Source organism: Calidris pugnax, unplaced genomic scaffold, assembly GCF_001431845.1.
Source record: "Calidris pugnax isolate Ruff unplaced genomic scaffold, ASM143184v1 scaffold70, whole genome shotgun sequence".
In the NCBI taxonomy this organism is placed as follows: Eukaryota; Metazoa; Chordata; class Aves; order Charadriiformes; family Scolopacidae; genus Calidris; species Calidris pugnax.
Window position 1 is genome coordinate 12,604,701 of NW_015090862.1, and position 16,377 is coordinate 12,621,077.

The 16,377-nt window shown below is 49.5% G+C and overlaps 1 protein-coding gene across 3 annotated transcripts; it reads left to right on the forward strand.

Moving 5' to 3' along the window:
* The first annotated feature begins 361 nt into the window (after positions 1-361).
* Positions 362-15,302, forward strand: DET1 (de-etiolated homolog 1 (Arabidopsis)). 3 transcript variants are annotated; one of them, XM_014944256.1, is made up of 5 exons: positions 362-421; positions 2,426-3,534; positions 6,539-6,729; positions 8,375-8,566; positions 12,419-15,302. In XM_014944256.1, the coding sequence occupies exons 2-5, from the start codon at positions 2,452-2,454 to the stop codon at positions 12,606-12,608; spliced, it is 1,656 nt and encodes a 551-aa protein (XP_014799742.1). In that variant the 5' UTR covers positions 362-421; positions 2,426-2,451; the 3' UTR covers positions 12,609-15,302. The 3 variants fall into 3 exon arrangements, with proteins under 3 accessions (XP_014799742.1, XP_014799741.1, XP_014799743.1); XM_014944255.1 differs by lacking the exon at positions 362-421 and adding an exon at positions 1,472-1,601; XM_014944257.1 differs by lacking the exon at positions 362-421 and adding an exon at positions 1,805-1,864.
* Positions 15,303-16,377: the final 1,075 nt, after the last annotated feature.

Below are 16,377 nucleotides of genomic sequence, written 5' to 3' on the forward strand. Positions count from 1 at the left end.
ACAGTTTCTGGGGGGTGCAGGATAGGTGCAGGGATGCAGGGGATGTCAAATGGGTGGAGGGCGAGTGTAGGCTTTTAGGGGGTGCAGGATGGGTGCAGTATGGGTGCGGGATGGGTGCAGTATGGGTGCGGGATGGGTGCAGGATGGGTGCAGGGAGGGTGCGGGTTTTCGGGGGGTGCGGGTTGTACAAGCGCTCCCTCCCCGCAGCGCTCCCTCCCTCCGCCAGGGGGCGCGCTCTCCCCCGGCTCCGCCGACACTCTGGCCCGCCTCGCCGGCCCGGTGGCCGGAAGCGGAAGCTGAGGGGGGAACGGACACCCTCCCGCCGCCACCGTCGCTGCGCGTCGTCGTGCGGTGGCGGAAAGATGGCGGCGGCCATAGAGTGAGCGGCGGCGGCGGGGGGACCCAGCGCCGGGCCCCAGCGGTGAGCGCAGCCTCCTTCCGCCCCGCGCCTGCCCCTCCCTCCCCGGCTCCTTGGCCCGGCCACGGCGGCACCCGGTTCCCCCCTCTCCCCCTCCCCCTCCGGGCTGGTGGGAGAGCAGCCGGGGGTCCCGCTGCATTCGGGCAGCGGGCCCGCAGCTCCCCCCCACCTCCCCAGGCTTCTCCTGGAGCTCGGTGTCCCTCACAACCGCCGAGTATCCTGTGCTCCCTGCAGGGAGACCCGTAGGCTTCCCGGTGACCCCTCAGGTGCCCCCGCCGCCTCCAGCTCTCTCGGTCCTTTCGCCCCCAGCTCTTTCTGTCCTTTCCGAGCTGCTCTCCAGGGACCGATGGTGTCCTGTCCCATGGGCAGGGACACCTCCCACCAGACCAGGTTGTTCAAAGCCCCATCCAGCCTGGCCTTGAACCCCTCCAGGGATGGGGCAGCCACAGCTTCTCTGGGCAACCTGGGCCAGTGCCTCACCAGGATGGGTGGCAGTTTCAGAGGCTGCAGGATGGGTGCAGGGATGCAGAGGGTGTTAGATGGGAGAAGGGTGGGTGTAGGGCTTCAGGGGGTGCAGGATGGATGCAGGATAGGTGCAGGATGGGTGCAGGGTGGGTACAGGGTTTCGGGGGGTGCAGGATGGGTGAAGGGATGCAAGGGGTGTCAGATGGGTGCAGGGCGGGGGTAGGCTTTTAGGGGGTGCAGGATGGATGCAGGATGGGTGTGGGGAGGGTGCGGAATTTTGGGGGGTGCAGGATGGGTACAGTTTCTGGGGGGTGCAGGATAGGTGCAGGGATGCAGGGGATGTCAAATGGGTGGAGGGCGAGTGTAGGCTTTTAGGGGGTGCAGGATGGGTGCAGTATGGGTGCGGGATGGGTGCAGTATGGGTGCGGGATGGGTGCAGGATGGGTGCAGGGAGGGTGCGGGTTTTCGGGGGGTGCGGGTTGTACAAGCGCTCCCTCCCCGCAGCGCTCCCTCCCTCCGCCAGGGGGCGCGCTCTCCCCCGGCTCCGCCGACACTCTGGCCCGCCTCGCCGGCCCGGTGGCCGGAAGCGGAAGCTGAGGGGGGAACGGACACCCTCCCGCCGCCACCGTCGCTGCGCGTCGTCGTGCGGTGGCGGAAAGATGGCGGCGGCCATAGAGTGAGCGGCGGCGGCGGGGGGACCCAGCGCCGGGCCCCAGCGGTGAGCGCAGCCTCCTTCCGCCCCGCGCCTGCCCCTCCCTCCCCGGCTCCTTGGCCCGGCCACGGCGGCACCCGGTTCCCCCCTCTCCCCCTCACCCTCCGGGCTGGTGGGAGAGCAGCCGGGGGTCCCGCTGCATTCGGGCAGCGGGCCCGCAGCTCCCCCCCACCTCCCCAGGCTTCTCCTGGAGCTCGGTGTCCCTCACAACCGCCGAGTATCCTGTGCTCCCTGCAGGGAGACCCGTAGGCTTCCCGGTGACCCCTCAGGTGCCCCCGCCGCCTCCAGCTCTCTCGGTCCTTTCGCCCCCAGCTCTTTCTGTCCTTTCCGAGCTGCTCTCCTGCGCCTTCATGTCAGCAGGCTGGTCTGCAGATTGTCCCTGGCTCCTCTCACTCCCTCTCTGGTCCCTGGGGGCTCCTTCCATTCTCTTGGGGCTCACCTCTGCCTGCCCCCATCCTTGGCTCCCTCCATCCTCTCCTTCTGCCCCCCTGTGTCTCCCTCATCAGCACACAGACCTGCAGATCCCATTCCCCCTGGTACACTGGGGTTCCCTGCATGTCCCATCCCCCCTGGTGCACTGGGGTTTCCTCTGGGTTCTTCTGTTTTCCTTGTTACCTCCCACTGAGGTTTCTCTCTCCATTTCTCTGGTCCTCCTGTGTTGTCCCCACTTTCCAAAGGCATGTCTGCACTTTTCAGCTGAACCCCTGCTCCCTGGGTGCTATGGGGCATTTCTCTATCATGACCCTGCAAGCAGGTCCCTCAGTATCTTGGATTCTACCCCTATCTCGCTGTGGTCTCATAGCATATATGTGCTCCCTCCCCCCTGGCAGGGTGAAGATGAAGTAGAGCTCTGACCATGGACCATGACGCCCCCACGATCAGGCCCCGCCGCATCCAGAACCAGAATGTCATCCACCGCCTGGAGCGCCGTCGGATCAGCTCGGGCAAAGCCGGCACCCACTGGCACCAAGTTCGTGTCTTCCACCAGAACGTCTTCCCCAACTTCACCGTGGTCAACGTGGAGAAGCCACCCTGCTTCTTGCGCAAGTTTTCCCCTGACGGCCGCTACTTCATTGCCTTCTCCTCCGATCAGACCTCTCTGGAGATCTACGAGTATCAAGGCTGCCAGGCAGCGGAAGACCTCCTGCAAGGCTATGAGGGAGAGATCCTGGCCAACGGCAACGACCAAAGATCTGTCAACATCCGGGGGCGGCTTTTTGAACGCTTCTTTGTCCTGCTCCATATCACCAACGTGGCCTCCAACGGAGAGCACTTGAACCGTGAATGCAGCTTGTTCACGGATGACTGTCGGTACGTGATCGTGGGGTCTGCTGCCTACCTGCCCGAGGAGCCTCACCCTCCCTTCTTCGAGGTTTACCGCAACAGCGAGTCGGTGACCCCTAACCCCCGGTCCCCCTTGGAGGATTATTCCTTGCATATCATAGACCTCCACACGGGCAGACTCTGCGACACGCGGACTTTCAAATGTGACAAAGTCATCCTGTCTCACAACCAGGGGCTGTACCTCTATAAGAACATCTTGGCCATTCTCTCTGTGCAGCAACAGACTATTCACGTCTTTCAAGTGACACCCGAGGGTACGTTCATTGACGTACGGACTATCGGCCGCTTCTGCTACGAGGATGATCTCCTCACTCTGTCTGCGGTCTATCCCGAGGTGCAGCGGGACACTCAGACCGGGATGGCCAACCCCTACAAAGAGCCCTTCATCAACTCTTTGAAGCACAGGCTGCTGGTGTACCTGTGGAGAAGGGCTGAGCAGGACGGAAGCGCAATAGCAAAAAGAAGGTTCTTCCAGTACTTTGATCAGTTGAGACAGCTCCGCATGTGGAAGATGCAGCTTCTGGATGAGAACCATCTATTTATCAAATACACTAGTGAAGACGTGGTCACGCTGCGGGTGACGGATCCTTCCCAGGTACTGCCTGCTTCCTCAGGCTGCTCCTCGTTTTGGGGCAAGTGCTCAAGCAGGTACAATGCTGTGAGCTGCGGTTCTTAGCTGAGCCTGTGGATGTTGTGTAAGATCTCCGGTACTTCATTCTTGTGTGAACATTTGACGCCTGTGATAGCTGAATAACATCCTTACCTTTTGCTCTCGTAATTTCATTGCTTCCTTCTCAACTAAAAATGAGAGAGAGAAGCTCTGACGTGGTTATCGAGTCCCCTTTCTCCAGGGATTGTTTCCTGTGCTCATAGATGCTGTACAACCCTCTTCTGCTTCCACAACCCTGGCTGATTTTTTTTTTTTCAGCTGCTGTTTCATGTAGTACACTTACATTGTAGAGGTAGTCGCTCCCTTTTCTCGTGTATCTTCAAGCATGTTTTTCAAATATAATAGTCTTCATTTTTTCCCCAGTAGAATTATCTTTTCTATTCTGCCTACATACTTACTTGTTCGAGCTTCTATTAGAGATGGTATTGATGATCTCTCCAAATTGGAGTAGCAGCTCTTAGATCTAGCAAATGTGCCAATTGCTTCTCCTTTCAGTTTAGTACGAAAGAAGTTGAATTAGAGCAAATATAGCTCAGTCAGTGCTGGGTCCCTCCAGACATTTCACCATCCCACAGCTTGATCATCTCTTTTCGCTACTGTTAGAGTGGTGATCAGGTTTTTAGCTGTGTGAAACTGAGAAAGGTATTTTTTTCATCTGTTCTACTAAATCTGCTTGGATTTCATTCTTTTGAAAGTATTTAGTAAGAATTTATAATAAAACTCCAGTGCTGCACGTAGGTCTGATTGTTCCCCAGGTGTTTGTTTTTCTTTTGTACCTGTCTCTTCCTCCCTATCTACCAGATCCAGGGCTTAGCTCCTAGAAGAAATGAACAGTAGTTCTTTGCGTTGCCTTAGTCTAATTCTTCCTGGGTTTGATTTATTTGTCTCTTATGTGGTGTTCGTTTGAGGGAGTTACTTTGGGACGGAATAGGTGAGGCTTAATTTAATGAATGTTAACCATTCGTGTAAAACTGAGTGACTGTCTCCAAAACATTAAAGCTTTGTGCAAGTGGCCTGCAGCGTTCTGCTCGTTGCTGGTGTCTGGAAGGGTGCTCCTGACCCCGATGTAAATGTTTGTGGTAGACTCGGCTCCTCTCTCTGCTGTGGTTTCCAAGGCTTTTGTGGTGGCTTTGCTGCAGCGTGCTCTGGACTTGCTTCACCCGAGGGTTACTTTAAGATGCAGGTTGTGGTTTGTTTGTGGTGTTCCTCGGGCGGTGTGTTTTCTGCTGGAGGAAAAGCGGCTCATTCCTTGGTTCTTTCAGGAGATAATTCCAGATGTGTCGACCTCCCTTCAGGGCTTTGTGTCGGGCTTTGTGTCAGGGCTTCCTGGAGAAAACTCGGCTCACAAAATAACTAAAACTCTTGATTATTCTTTCATCCATCAGAGAGGAACACAAGGTTGCATCTCACTTCAGGCTCCTCTCTTCTTCCTGGCTTCACTGCCAAGAAGGCCGAGGAAGTTGCTGTTCATGCTTGTGGGTTGCTTGTATGTTGTCAGGGTCTGCACTGAATCCTTGAAGATTTTTAATTCCGTCCTGTGTATGTGTAGCATGGGTTTTTTTGTTGTTCTAGGCTTGTGTTGATAGACTTGCCAGCTTTGCTGGGTGATTTCTGTGACACTCGACTTCCACCACCCATGCTGTGAGGATGTTTTGCCCAGGTTTTAGGTGCTGCTAAACAGCAGTGAGGGTAATTTCTGTGGTCAAGGACATCCTGTAGATGTCTGGGTGTTAACCTGGCCAAGGAACTTTTTTTGTTTAAGGTTGGAGGATACTCCCTGCAATCTTCAGTGATGTAAATAGTTTTTCCTTCTCCTGTCTCCTCTTATTTTCTCTCTGCTCCAACCCTGTATTTCAGAAGGGCTTCCCTTTCCTCAGGCAGTAGCCTAGTGAGTAACCTCTTGTAGCGCGCTTCATTTTGACATGTGGGGGCTGGATTGTGTTATCACAATTTATTTTGGGGCTGTAAAACAAACAAACCTTGTGATATTTGCAGGTGGGTAGCATGAGCAGAGTGCCTGCCGTCATCCCTGAGCATTGTTTGGGAGCAGGAGGTGAAGCATTTAGAAATTGCCTTTATTGACAGCAGATTTAACCAGATGTGTGCATATACCACAGGATTTAGTTGCCTTTGAAGCAGGATCAGGTTCTTACTTTGGGGTGCTGGGGTGTTAGTGCTCCTGCCTCTGACAAAAGGTACCTCAAACCAGAATTAAGTCTGCCCCTTCCCAATGGGACAGGAATGTCCTTTCCCTTCAGTGTAGCCACTCTGACACAATGTCACCTTTTTCCTCTTTTCTTGCTTGCTCGTGCCATGAAATGCTGCCATTGCCAATCCACAGCGCGGTGCCTGGGCCTTCTTGCAGGTGAATGCTGGCATTTAAAAGAAGTCGTTAGTGTCCTTCAGATTTTCATTTCTGTGCTGGCAGGGTACCTGGAGGGCACAACTTTTTGTGGGCAGTGGTGTAGTGCACAGGGCACTAAAAAGGCTGATCTCTGTGTGATGGAAATATTAAGGAGGAGACGAAAATAACGTCTCTACACAAAGGAGAAAATAATTTATGGCCAGCTAGCACTGGATTTTAAATAATTTTGTCAGCAGGAATGAAAATTAATTTTGGCACTTTAGAGAGCGTTTTTGGATTTGGTGGAGGGCAGAGAGGAAGAGAAAACAAATATTGACATCTGGTTCAAGCTGAAAACTTGGAAGTCCATTACGTTTTCTTCATAACTAATCACAGTTAAGAGGTGGATAATTTGGTACCTGTTGAGGCATTTGAATAGCAGAATGAATTAGTGTGAGGACGTGGGATTCTCCTGCAATGCAGAGAAATTTGGATAGGGTCTGCAGTGTCATGAGGGGAGAAGGAAGGGACAGCTTCTCCACCTGAGCTCCCCTGGGTAACTGTTACCTCTGCCTTTCTCTCCAGCCTTCTTTCTTCGTCGTGTACAACATGGTGACCACAGAAGTTATTGCCGTATTCGAGAATACGTCTGATGAGCTGCTGGAGCTGTTTGAGAACTTCTGTGACCTCTTCAGGAATGCCACCCTGCACAGTGAGGCCGTCCAGTTCCCCTGCTCAGCTTCCAGCAACAACTTTGCCAGGCAGATCCAGCGCCGGTGAGCCATTCGGAGCATGCTTTATACCGTATAGACACACGCTCGCCCCCGACAGCTGAAGGCTAGTATCAAATAATGATGGCAACCCTAAGAAAACCAGTTCCTTTAGTCACTGTGCCTGGCTTTTACATGGTATATCTTGCAGCCTCATGAATCTGGTTTTATATTCCACAGTGTGTGTCTTGTTGCAGGAAGGAAAAAAGCAGTGGCTATCCAGTGCTTAGGAGAAGGAAGAGGAATTTTGAGGGAAAGATGTTTCTGGCTCTCCTTGAGTAGTAACTCTTCTGGAGGCAATTAAAGTGTTACTGCCCAGTAGCTTAGGTCCCTGAAGATAAGATTTGTCCACATGCTAGTGTCATTTATTTGGATGTATTTTGCCAAGTGGCGTTCTCTGAATTTAGTGTGTATCACACTGGGTTCAGTAGCATTTTCTCCAGCATCAGGCAAAATGTTGTGGTTCTTGTCAAACTGTACTAGGAGAAAGGAAACTCATCTGCCTAGACCTATTGTGAAAGCTGAGAAAAATATCAAAATAACCTGTGTTTCTAGAATGTGCAGTAACAGTCAAATGTGGTTTTAATGAGGCTGAGTGTGTTATTTCTCTTGGAATATATTTTTTTATGACTCAGGGTGTTTTGTTATTCCAGTGACTTGTTTCGCATCATCCAAAGTACTTGGCAATCACTTATGGGCATGAAGCTTCTGCTGATTTTAGGTTGACGTCACATAACTAAGAGGAAGTTGACAGTGTTTGTAACTTTCTAGAGCTGCCTATCAGGAAATCCATAATGCTTAGTGGGAGAGAGAAAAAGAGAGCTCACTGCAGACACACAAAGAACAACTCCCGCCTTGTGCAGTAAAGAGGAGAATCTTTTCATCCCCTTGGCTACAAGGGGCTGTAACAGAGGTGTTTAACTTACGTAGCAAAGTATAATAGAGCACAATCCACAACAAGCTGGCTCTTGGCTGAGTGCTTCTGGTCAAATGGAAATGTTTACCCTTCTTGATGTATGACATCCGTGCAGCTGATCTGACTGTTCTTGCACATGGAAAACTTAAATTTTACTTGGAAAGAGAAATCCAGCCTGTGTTAACTTTCCACTAGGAACAACTTTCATCTCACTGTAGTTTCTGAAGAGCTTTGGGCTTCTCATCAAGGTTCTTCCTCATCTAAGGTTTCTCCCTTTTAAAACATAGCAGCTAGAGAGAGGGAGATTCTCAAGTCAACATTAAGGGCTCAACTGTTACTGTGAAACCCACTGGCTTTTGCTTACGCTGTTTCCAGGCTTCATGGTAAAACTTGGATTGACTGATAAGCTGCTAATCCATCTCTCCCTCTTTCTGATCCTGTTCATTTCCTGTACTGCAGGGCAGCTGGGGCCAGACCTTGTGGGTAGGCACAGAATTGTCCTTCTGTCAGTTTGGACTTCAGAGCAGAAACAGTAATGATGAGGGAGGATAAAAAGGTCACCAGAACTGGTCGATGCTTGAATCACTGTGATACATCTTTGGAAATGAGCTGGTTTAGTTCTTACACTGCTGCTGTTTTTCTTTCCCTATCAGTTTTCCTCCTTAGTTTATTTAAGTTGTGCTGTTCACCTGTGGCCTTTGTGAGTAAAAAAAACTCTTTCTTGGTTTGGTACAGGTTCAAAGACACTATCGTGAATGCCAAGTATGGAGGGCACACGGAGGCCGTGCGGAGGCTGCTGGGCCAGCTCCCCATCAGCGCCCAGTCGTACAGTGGCAGCCCCTACCTCGACCTCTCCCTTTTCAGCTACGATGACAAGTGGGTGTCGGTCATGGAGCGGCCCAAGACCTGCGGTGATCACCCTATAAGGTATGGAAGAGGCCAAGAAACTGTAGAGTGCTCTAGAGTGTCTCCTCGCTGTATGTGAGGAGAGTAACTCCAAACCTGCCACGTGGCAACAAATTTGCAGGAAAGGCAGTAGATTAAGACCTTTTTCTCTTATGACATCCTTCCACCAAGAGGGTTTATTTCAGCAGTCCCACAAAGCTTGGCTTCTCTCCTTGCAACAACTGTTTTATCTTGTGTGTGTGGGAGGGCTCTTCAGGTCTTCATGCTGAGCTGCCCTGGGGAAGGTTTGGGAAGCGAAGCCTGAGCTTTTTCTGTATGAATGCTCTTGTTCCTCCTCCTCTCCTTGCACTCCTGCCGGTGTGTTTGGGCTGCAGAGTGATATCGTTCTGGTTGCCTGCTTTCCTCTGCTGGAGGGATCCCTTTAGAGCATGTGGGTTTAGCTGGCAAGGATGATCTGGTTTGTCCTGTGAATAAAATAGCATCTGGGTTAGGTGTTATTCAGAATGCTTGTGGTATTGATTTAGCTATTTTCAGACTTTCCTTGTTTACAGTTCTTGCCCTGGGAGCTGTACTCCTCTTCATATCCCCCTTCTTTCTGTGATCTATAGGAAATTTGATTCTGTAGTAGGAGTTTTAGCCAGATGTAAGGGCCATTCTGTTCCTTTTCTCTCTGAGTCTTCAACTCAGAAGAGAAGGTGGTGGAAGGAATAAGTCTGATTTTGGGAATAAGGAGGTTTGCAATGCTTCTTGCAGAAACACCAAGACTATTTATTTCTTTTTGTTGGCTGCAGCCATGGCTGCAAGTAGTAGTGGTTAAAAATCCTCCATCTCTGGCTTGAAAGGCTCAAAGAGGCTGAGTTCTCCAGGCAGAATAGTGTTTCCACTTACAGTACTGTAAAAGCAAACCTGTGCTCCGAAAACAAAGAGGAGCCTTCAATGCCTAAGTGCTTTGTTTAGTGACTGCCCACATGTTGGGGGCTCAGGCAGCCTAGGGAGATCATTCTGGCTGCTTTCCCAACTTTATTTTCATCAATGCATTCTCAAAAAGTGGTTTCATGTCTCCCCTGGCCCTGACTCAGGTGGCGGGGAAGCACTGATTATTCCTGTGCTCTCAATTCCCAAATTATGTATATTTAATTGATTTCTTTTTTTTTTTTTTTTTTTTTCTTCCTGTATTATTTCTGCTTCTGCCTGTATGATTTGGTTTGATCTCCGGCTCCCATGTTATCTGCAGAGAAAAGCCTGCCCTTTCCCCCTTGTCGTGCTTGGAAACTTGCAGGGTGGCAGTTGTCTGCCAGCACCGACCTGCGTATGGCTCCCGCAGACAAAAGGGAGCAAAACCGCAGTCATTTGCTGCGGTTACGTCTTTGTAGTAAACAAAGCAAAGTGCCACCTTCCCTCCCTCCCCTGAGCAAACAGGCGTTTCAGAGCCAGAGCTTTTAAAGCTCAAAGCTCTGCCGAGTCAATTAGGACTTGAATAGGGCCTGGGAGCAGTGGGGCTCCTGGTTTTTGGAAAGTAAGGAGAAGAAGAGGCGCTAAACCTTAACCGTTCGGTAGCTGAAATAGCGCTGCTGTTTTTCTCACATGCAAAACAAAGGGATTAATAAAATAATGCCACTGCCCGTTGTGGTTTAGAGGGCTAGGAAATGAGGGGCCACAGAATTTGTAATGTAAGTCCTATAATTGGCTGGAGTGCAAAACCCTTCAGCAGCTAGGGGTGTTGTAATCTGTGTGCGGTTTCCTGGCACAACGTGCGAGATAGGAAGGCCCTCCGTACCTTTTACACATGGGTTTCAGTGCCTCTGTGTGCTGTCCTTTTAAACCCTTAGTGCTTTTCTGTATCCCAGAAGGGTCAGCTCTCTTCTCTGGCTACTTGAGAGACCAAGGGTTGTTTGCTCTCAGAAGGGAAGGACTTCAGGTTCTCCATCACTGTCGTCTTCCAGTATCTTTTCAGGAAGCTTGAAGAGATATTCACTGGGTGAAATGACAGCACTTGGGAAGAAGAGGCTCTAACACAGCCATACCTATAGTAGGGGGTCTCTAAAATCCATCTAGATGGCTAATAGGGAGCCATTTAACCAAAAATTGGTCTGCAGATAAATCTTCCATTTTCATACAGTTTGAAAAGGCTGGTCTTGCTGTTTCTGTTGACATACAATTTTATATTGCAGTGCCTAATTTATCCCCAGAGTGAGAGCCCATGGAAATGGCCTCTGATTGCAGAGCAGTTTTAAAAATAGATTTAAAAATACCAAACTGAGCACATCTTTGAGATTACAGGGAGCTTCATCTTGAGTAATAAATTATTGTGAATTGGGGAGAGAGAGGAGCAGATGGGGGACTGTGCTTTATTTAAAGAATGACCCTCTGCATAGCCAGCCTTGTGTAGGAGGGAAAGGTCTTTTTGAAAAGCCAAATGCCAAGATTGTGACTCTCTTGCTGGGTTCTTGTGTGCAATTTTCAGGCAGGGCGGGCTGGCACTTTGATTCAGAGGAAGGGAGAGGAGAGTGGCCCTCCAGGAAGAACATGAGGTTCTCAATAGGCTGTGTTGTTAAAATGTGGAGTATGTCTGCTCCTGAAACAGCATCGCCTGTATCTGTCATCACCCGTTCTTCCAGACTGAGAGCTGAGTGCATCGTATTGCTGGCGGGGGGGAAAATGTGCTCTGAGATTAAAAGCATTCTCGGAGTTAAAACCAGAGGAAAATGCAAAATACCTACATGTACTAAGTGATGGTGGAAAAGGAAACAGCTGAGAGGCAAAATGGCAATTCTCCACCCAAAACTGAAAGCGCAGAGAAAATGGTCTGAGGAACTGAGACAACTTGAAGGTGAGGACTTGAGTTAGAGCCCAGCTGCTTTGTGAAGGTTCCACATCCAGAAACCTCCACTGCCACATCCCAGAAACCTCCACCAAAGTCTTGGGGAGGGTTGGGTCATCGCAGAGAGTCCCCCTGTTCCCACAGCAGCACAGGACAGTGGTGTTACCTGGGGTTATGCTGGTTACACAGAGTATGCAGAGAAGGTTCAAGAAGCAAAGAGCTTGCTCAACTCTCCTGTCTCTTCAGCACTGTTTGCCTCATCCCCTTGGCAGTGATTGCTTTGTACTGAAGCTGTGTTCTGGACCTCACCTGTTCGAAGACACAAATGAGCTTGACCCACAGGCAGGTTTGTGGGTGACAGCAGAAGGATGCAAGGTTTTCCTTGACCCCTGCTCTTGCTCTAATTGTTGAATACAGTCCACCAGGTGCTTTCTTCCCATCCTATCTTGTTAATTCTTTTGATGGAAGTCTAAAAGGAACTGCAAAGCCTTGCTTGAGCTGTAAAGTACAACTTGGCGTCTTTGAGCAAAATTGAATCCATATGTTTACCTTCATTATCCTGAGTGGGATATAGTGAGGCACAAGAGCAGAAGCGTAAAGCCTACCTGGCAGCAGCAGGAGAGGAAAGGGGTGGCCTTACACTCGGAGTGAAGGCCATTGCTAAAGCAAGTGAGCTGAGTTCTGTACAGTATATCTGCCTTAGGGATCAAGGAGAGCAATTTTATATATTAAGAGAGGATGGAGAGCCAGGACAGGTGAGGTCTGGACCAAACTTATTCCCCCTTGTGAAGTCAGCTACATCCACCAAAATGGCAGGCAGAGTTCTCTCACTGGTGGTACTAAAATGAAGTCAAGCTTTTCTAGACATTGGAAAATTAGCTGCCCTGGGAGGGACTTTCCCATATCGACAAGAGCCAGACACCCAGCTGAGGACCTCTTGCCCCTGAGGGAGTACCAGAGATTGAACAAGGCACTTGTCTCTGTGTGTGAAGAACCCAGAAGGAAAAGTCAGTAGTCGGGAACAGCCATAATTGACTTTCTCTTCCTTTCAGATTTTACGCTCGTGATTCTGGCCTCCTGAAGTTTGAGATCCAGGCGGGACTCCTGGGGCGACCCATCAATCACACAGTGCGACGCCTGGTTGCGTTCACCTTCCATCCCTTCGAGCCCTTTGCCATCTCGGTGCAGCGCACCAACGCCGAGTACGTGGTGAACTTCCACATGAGGCACAGCTGCACGTAGCGCGACACGTGGGCAGGGCGGCTGCTCTCCTGGGCTCTGGGCCTCTGCCACAGACCCACCAAAGCCAGATGTTTGCACCTTCTGGGAAACCAAACCATCACTCGTGTCAAGAAACCTGACCTGGGAGCTCCTACCAGCTGGCATCTTGCAGGGATCTCAGATATGGAAAGCTGATCCCATCAAGTTAGGACTGGGAATATTTCTTCTGACCCTGTTTGTACCGCGGAGGTCCCCGCGGCATTGTGCCCTATGTTGTTCTCCATTCCTGTTGGTGAACAAAGCATAGCTGAGGTTCCTTTCCTGGTTTCCCAGAGGCATGTCCATTTTTCTCTCCTTAGGATGGTAGAGGTGGAGCTTTGCAACGCGTTTGTGGAGTGCTCCCTTCTGCACCGGTGCTCTCCTGCCACGTTGAGACAAACGGTCTCGGTAGAGGCTCCCAGTAGAGGGAGTGGATGGGAGCCATGGGGAGGGCTTAGAAATACAGCTGCCCGTGTTTGTGTCTTCAGTATTACTAGGGAAATGAAATCCTGTTCTCATCCACACAATCTACTCACTTGATTTTAATATGCAAGAGGTCAGGAAAAAAAAAAAGATGTGAGAAATCACATCAGTTGAGAGACATGAGGTGTGTTCCTGACTCTTATGCAAGTCACTTAATCTTTGTGCCTTAGTATCTCTAAAAGCTCCTAAGTGAAAGGTGGGATGTTAATAGCAGAAAGCTGGGGCAGCTGCCTGTGTTTCTAATGCACAAAGACGTGGGCACAGAAGGAAGATGGGTGGCTGGGAAGGGTGTGGGGAGGAGCAGCACCTCCTCAGTCACATCAGATGGACTTTTCTGCAGCGTGGGGGTGAATCCTCAGGGTTCTGCTGCTGAGGGGAAGGGAGACCCAGCTGCTGGCACCCTCCTGCGTGTTGGAGTATGAGCATGGAGAATTAGTAGCATTTGGATTTGCCCACAAAGGAGGGGGGAGACCTGAGTTAACGTGTATGGCTGCAGGTTTGCAGGTGGGAGATGAGCTTGTTGACTTAGGTTGCTTAACTATCTCTGATACCCTGTTCTCTGTGAGAACCCCATTTGCTGTCCCCAGGCTTCAAAGCACAGCTGGCTGGTGTGTCGGTGCTGGCTGGACCACTGCGGTGTTTATGATAAAATAGGCTCCTGGGTGTAATATTACCTGCCACTGTGGGCTGGTGAGGATGCTGGCCTGCCCTTCTCTTAAAAAAAAAAATTTAAAAAAGAGGAGTTTTTGGTTGTAGGCCAACATTTAGGTTTTTTTCTGCACACAGGCTGGTTTATAACTGTGCTGCCAGGCGGTGCAACCATCCCAGCATGGCGAGGTGCCCTGTCGGAAGCTGGAGCCTGCTGTTGTCCCATTCCTATGGGAGGGACAGAGGGGGGCATTTAAAAATTGGTGCTTATACATGGGAGACCCTCTACTTCAAAAGGACCCTGTGGGTGTCTTGTTTGGACCAAAATGAGCTGGGGGTGATATGTTGTGGCCTGTGAAGAACAATATTGAAGTTATATATTCGTTTTTCATGGCAGTGCATAGGATAATAACCGTGTGGGTGCCTGCTTATAGGATGAATAGTGAACCTTGTAATGGAGGGTGCCCTGGGGTCCTTCAATCAGCCTTTACTCTCTGTCTCATAGTACTTGTCTCCTCTCCTGGTCTTGCTAAACATATTTCTAGGCTAAGACATTGTATTTCATCGTGCTTTTCCTGGTGTTTGCACTGTTGGTTTCTCAGGACTGTCAACAGCGACTTCAGGTCAGGAGACTGCTAATAGAGGAGGTGTCAGGCCACGCACGCTTTAGTTCCAGGTTCCTCTCCATCTAATAACACTATTTGTCAAGGTTTTAGGTTTTTATCCTGCGATCTGTTCCTCAAACATTCAGTTAAAGCTCCAAGTGGAGAATCATTTGCACATTGTAGATAATGGATTTAGGTCCTTCTGCACCACTCTCACATTTGTTCACGCTTCCAGTATGAGACTTTTTTTTTTTCTTTTTTTTTTTTTTCCCAAAAACCTCTCAGCAGCTCCATCCAAGACTGGGTTTACTCATTGGTGTCACAGCCTCGGAGGTCAGTGCTTACTGAAATAGCTGTGAGATCTCCATTTAGACATCATTTTTTGTGTGTGTGTGTGTGGCAAAAATATAAACCATTTCAGCATTTCTGCAGTTGGGGCTTTTGCCAAATTCAGGCTGTCCTGTGTGAAGCAGTGAGCATGGTGCGGGTTGTTGGACTAGGGGCTTAAGACCAGAGATCTGTTCTTAGCTCTGCTATTAAATTGTTCTGTGACTGGGGGCAAATCTCTTCCTGTTCCAGCTGGTGTTTTCTTCTCCGCAAATGAGGCCAAAAACATATTTTCAGCTTTTGTAAAACACTTTGAGATTCATGGATAAAAAGTGCTGGATAAGTGCTAAGTATTTTCTTATTATGTTTGCAGACAAACTGATTGATCATTCTGGGTAGTAATTGCCTTGGAGTAGCGTAGCAGATCCTCTGGTCTTGGCTGCTGCATTTTATATCTACAACAGAGTTAATTTTATTATAGAAATGTATTGAAAGAAAAGTCTCTCATGCTTGAAATTTTGATTCTTTTATTTAAGTAACAAAAAGCGTGTGTGTGGTGGGGAGGGTGGGAGGAAAGGGGAGATATTTTCTACCTGAGATTTTTCCTAGGCTAGAATGAACATTTGTTAGCCATACAAGACAAAAATGGAATAAACAGAATTTGCTTTAAGAGCCTGATTTATTGTCTTTGTCATCCAAAAATCTTAATGGTGCAGACAGGAATCCCTTTGCTAAGAAGAGATGGCAGGGGTGTGCCTTGGACCACACAGGCACATCACATAGGAGTTTGCTGCCTCTTCCTGGCACTTGGAGTACCAGCCTGTTCAAGGATGTTCTTACCTGAGGCATTTCTGTAGTTACTACAGATTTCTTAAATTCTTGTCCACATGAGCTAATGCTGGGGGTTGAATACTTGGCCTTTGGTTATGTTTTCCCTTTTGTGTGTTATTACTCACCCAACTTGTTTTCAGAAACTCTTCCTTTAGCGTTTGTCTAACCTTGTGGCCATTTTTCTGCTGATGCTCTGTGATCAAGAGATGAAAGTTGAAGGACACACCTTGCTTGGCAGAGGACCCATCACCTACCCACTGCTTTTAGGTTGGGCCATGGCACTTGGATTTTCCCCTGCGTGCTGCTCCCAGCCGTGATGCAGCTTTGCAGAACATCGTGGCTGAGAACATGCAGATGGGACCTTCCTAAAGTCTGGGATCCTGCTGGAATCCACTGCTGCTCTGTAACAACCTGGTGGCATCCCCATTTATGTTAGTTCCTCTAAGCATCCACATCTTGGCATGAAAGCCACTTTCCTTTGAGCCTTTCCTCCCTTTTCACGTGTGCAGTTCTCTGATGCTTTCTTTTGGAGTCCGTGAGTGTATCGGAAAGCTCTTGAGCCTGTGGCTTTTCAGATAGGCACTAAGTGATGAGGAGATGCTTGACTTGGAAACCATGTTTGACTGGCAGCAGAATCCCCATCTTTTGTTATTTCTTGTGCTGCCTTTGCTTTTAAAAATAAACAAACAAGTAGTAAAAGCAGGACACTTGCAATATTTCTTATATAAACTGCATTAGACAGCCAGCCACAGAAATCCCATTAGAGTCAAACCTGTGTATCCGTTAATGGTGTGTCCCTACTAAAGACTCCTTTCAATTAACCTTCCAGCACTGAGTGGCTGGCCCTGATTTAGCTC

Excerpts from the sequence above, each read along its gene's own strand:
- DET1 (XM_014944256.1), top strand. The coding sequence starts at position 2,452 with ATGGACCATGACGCCCCCACGATCAGGCCCCGCCGCATCCAGAACCAG. Across the intron at positions 3,535-6,538 it reads GGGTGACGGATCCTTCCCAG|CCTTCTTTCTTCGTCGTGTA; the intron begins GTACTGCCTGCT and ends CTTTCTCTCCAG. Across the intron at positions 6,730-8,374 it reads GCCAGGCAGATCCAGCGCCG|GTTCAAAGACACTATCGTGA; the intron begins GTGAGCCATTCG and ends GGTTTGGTACAG.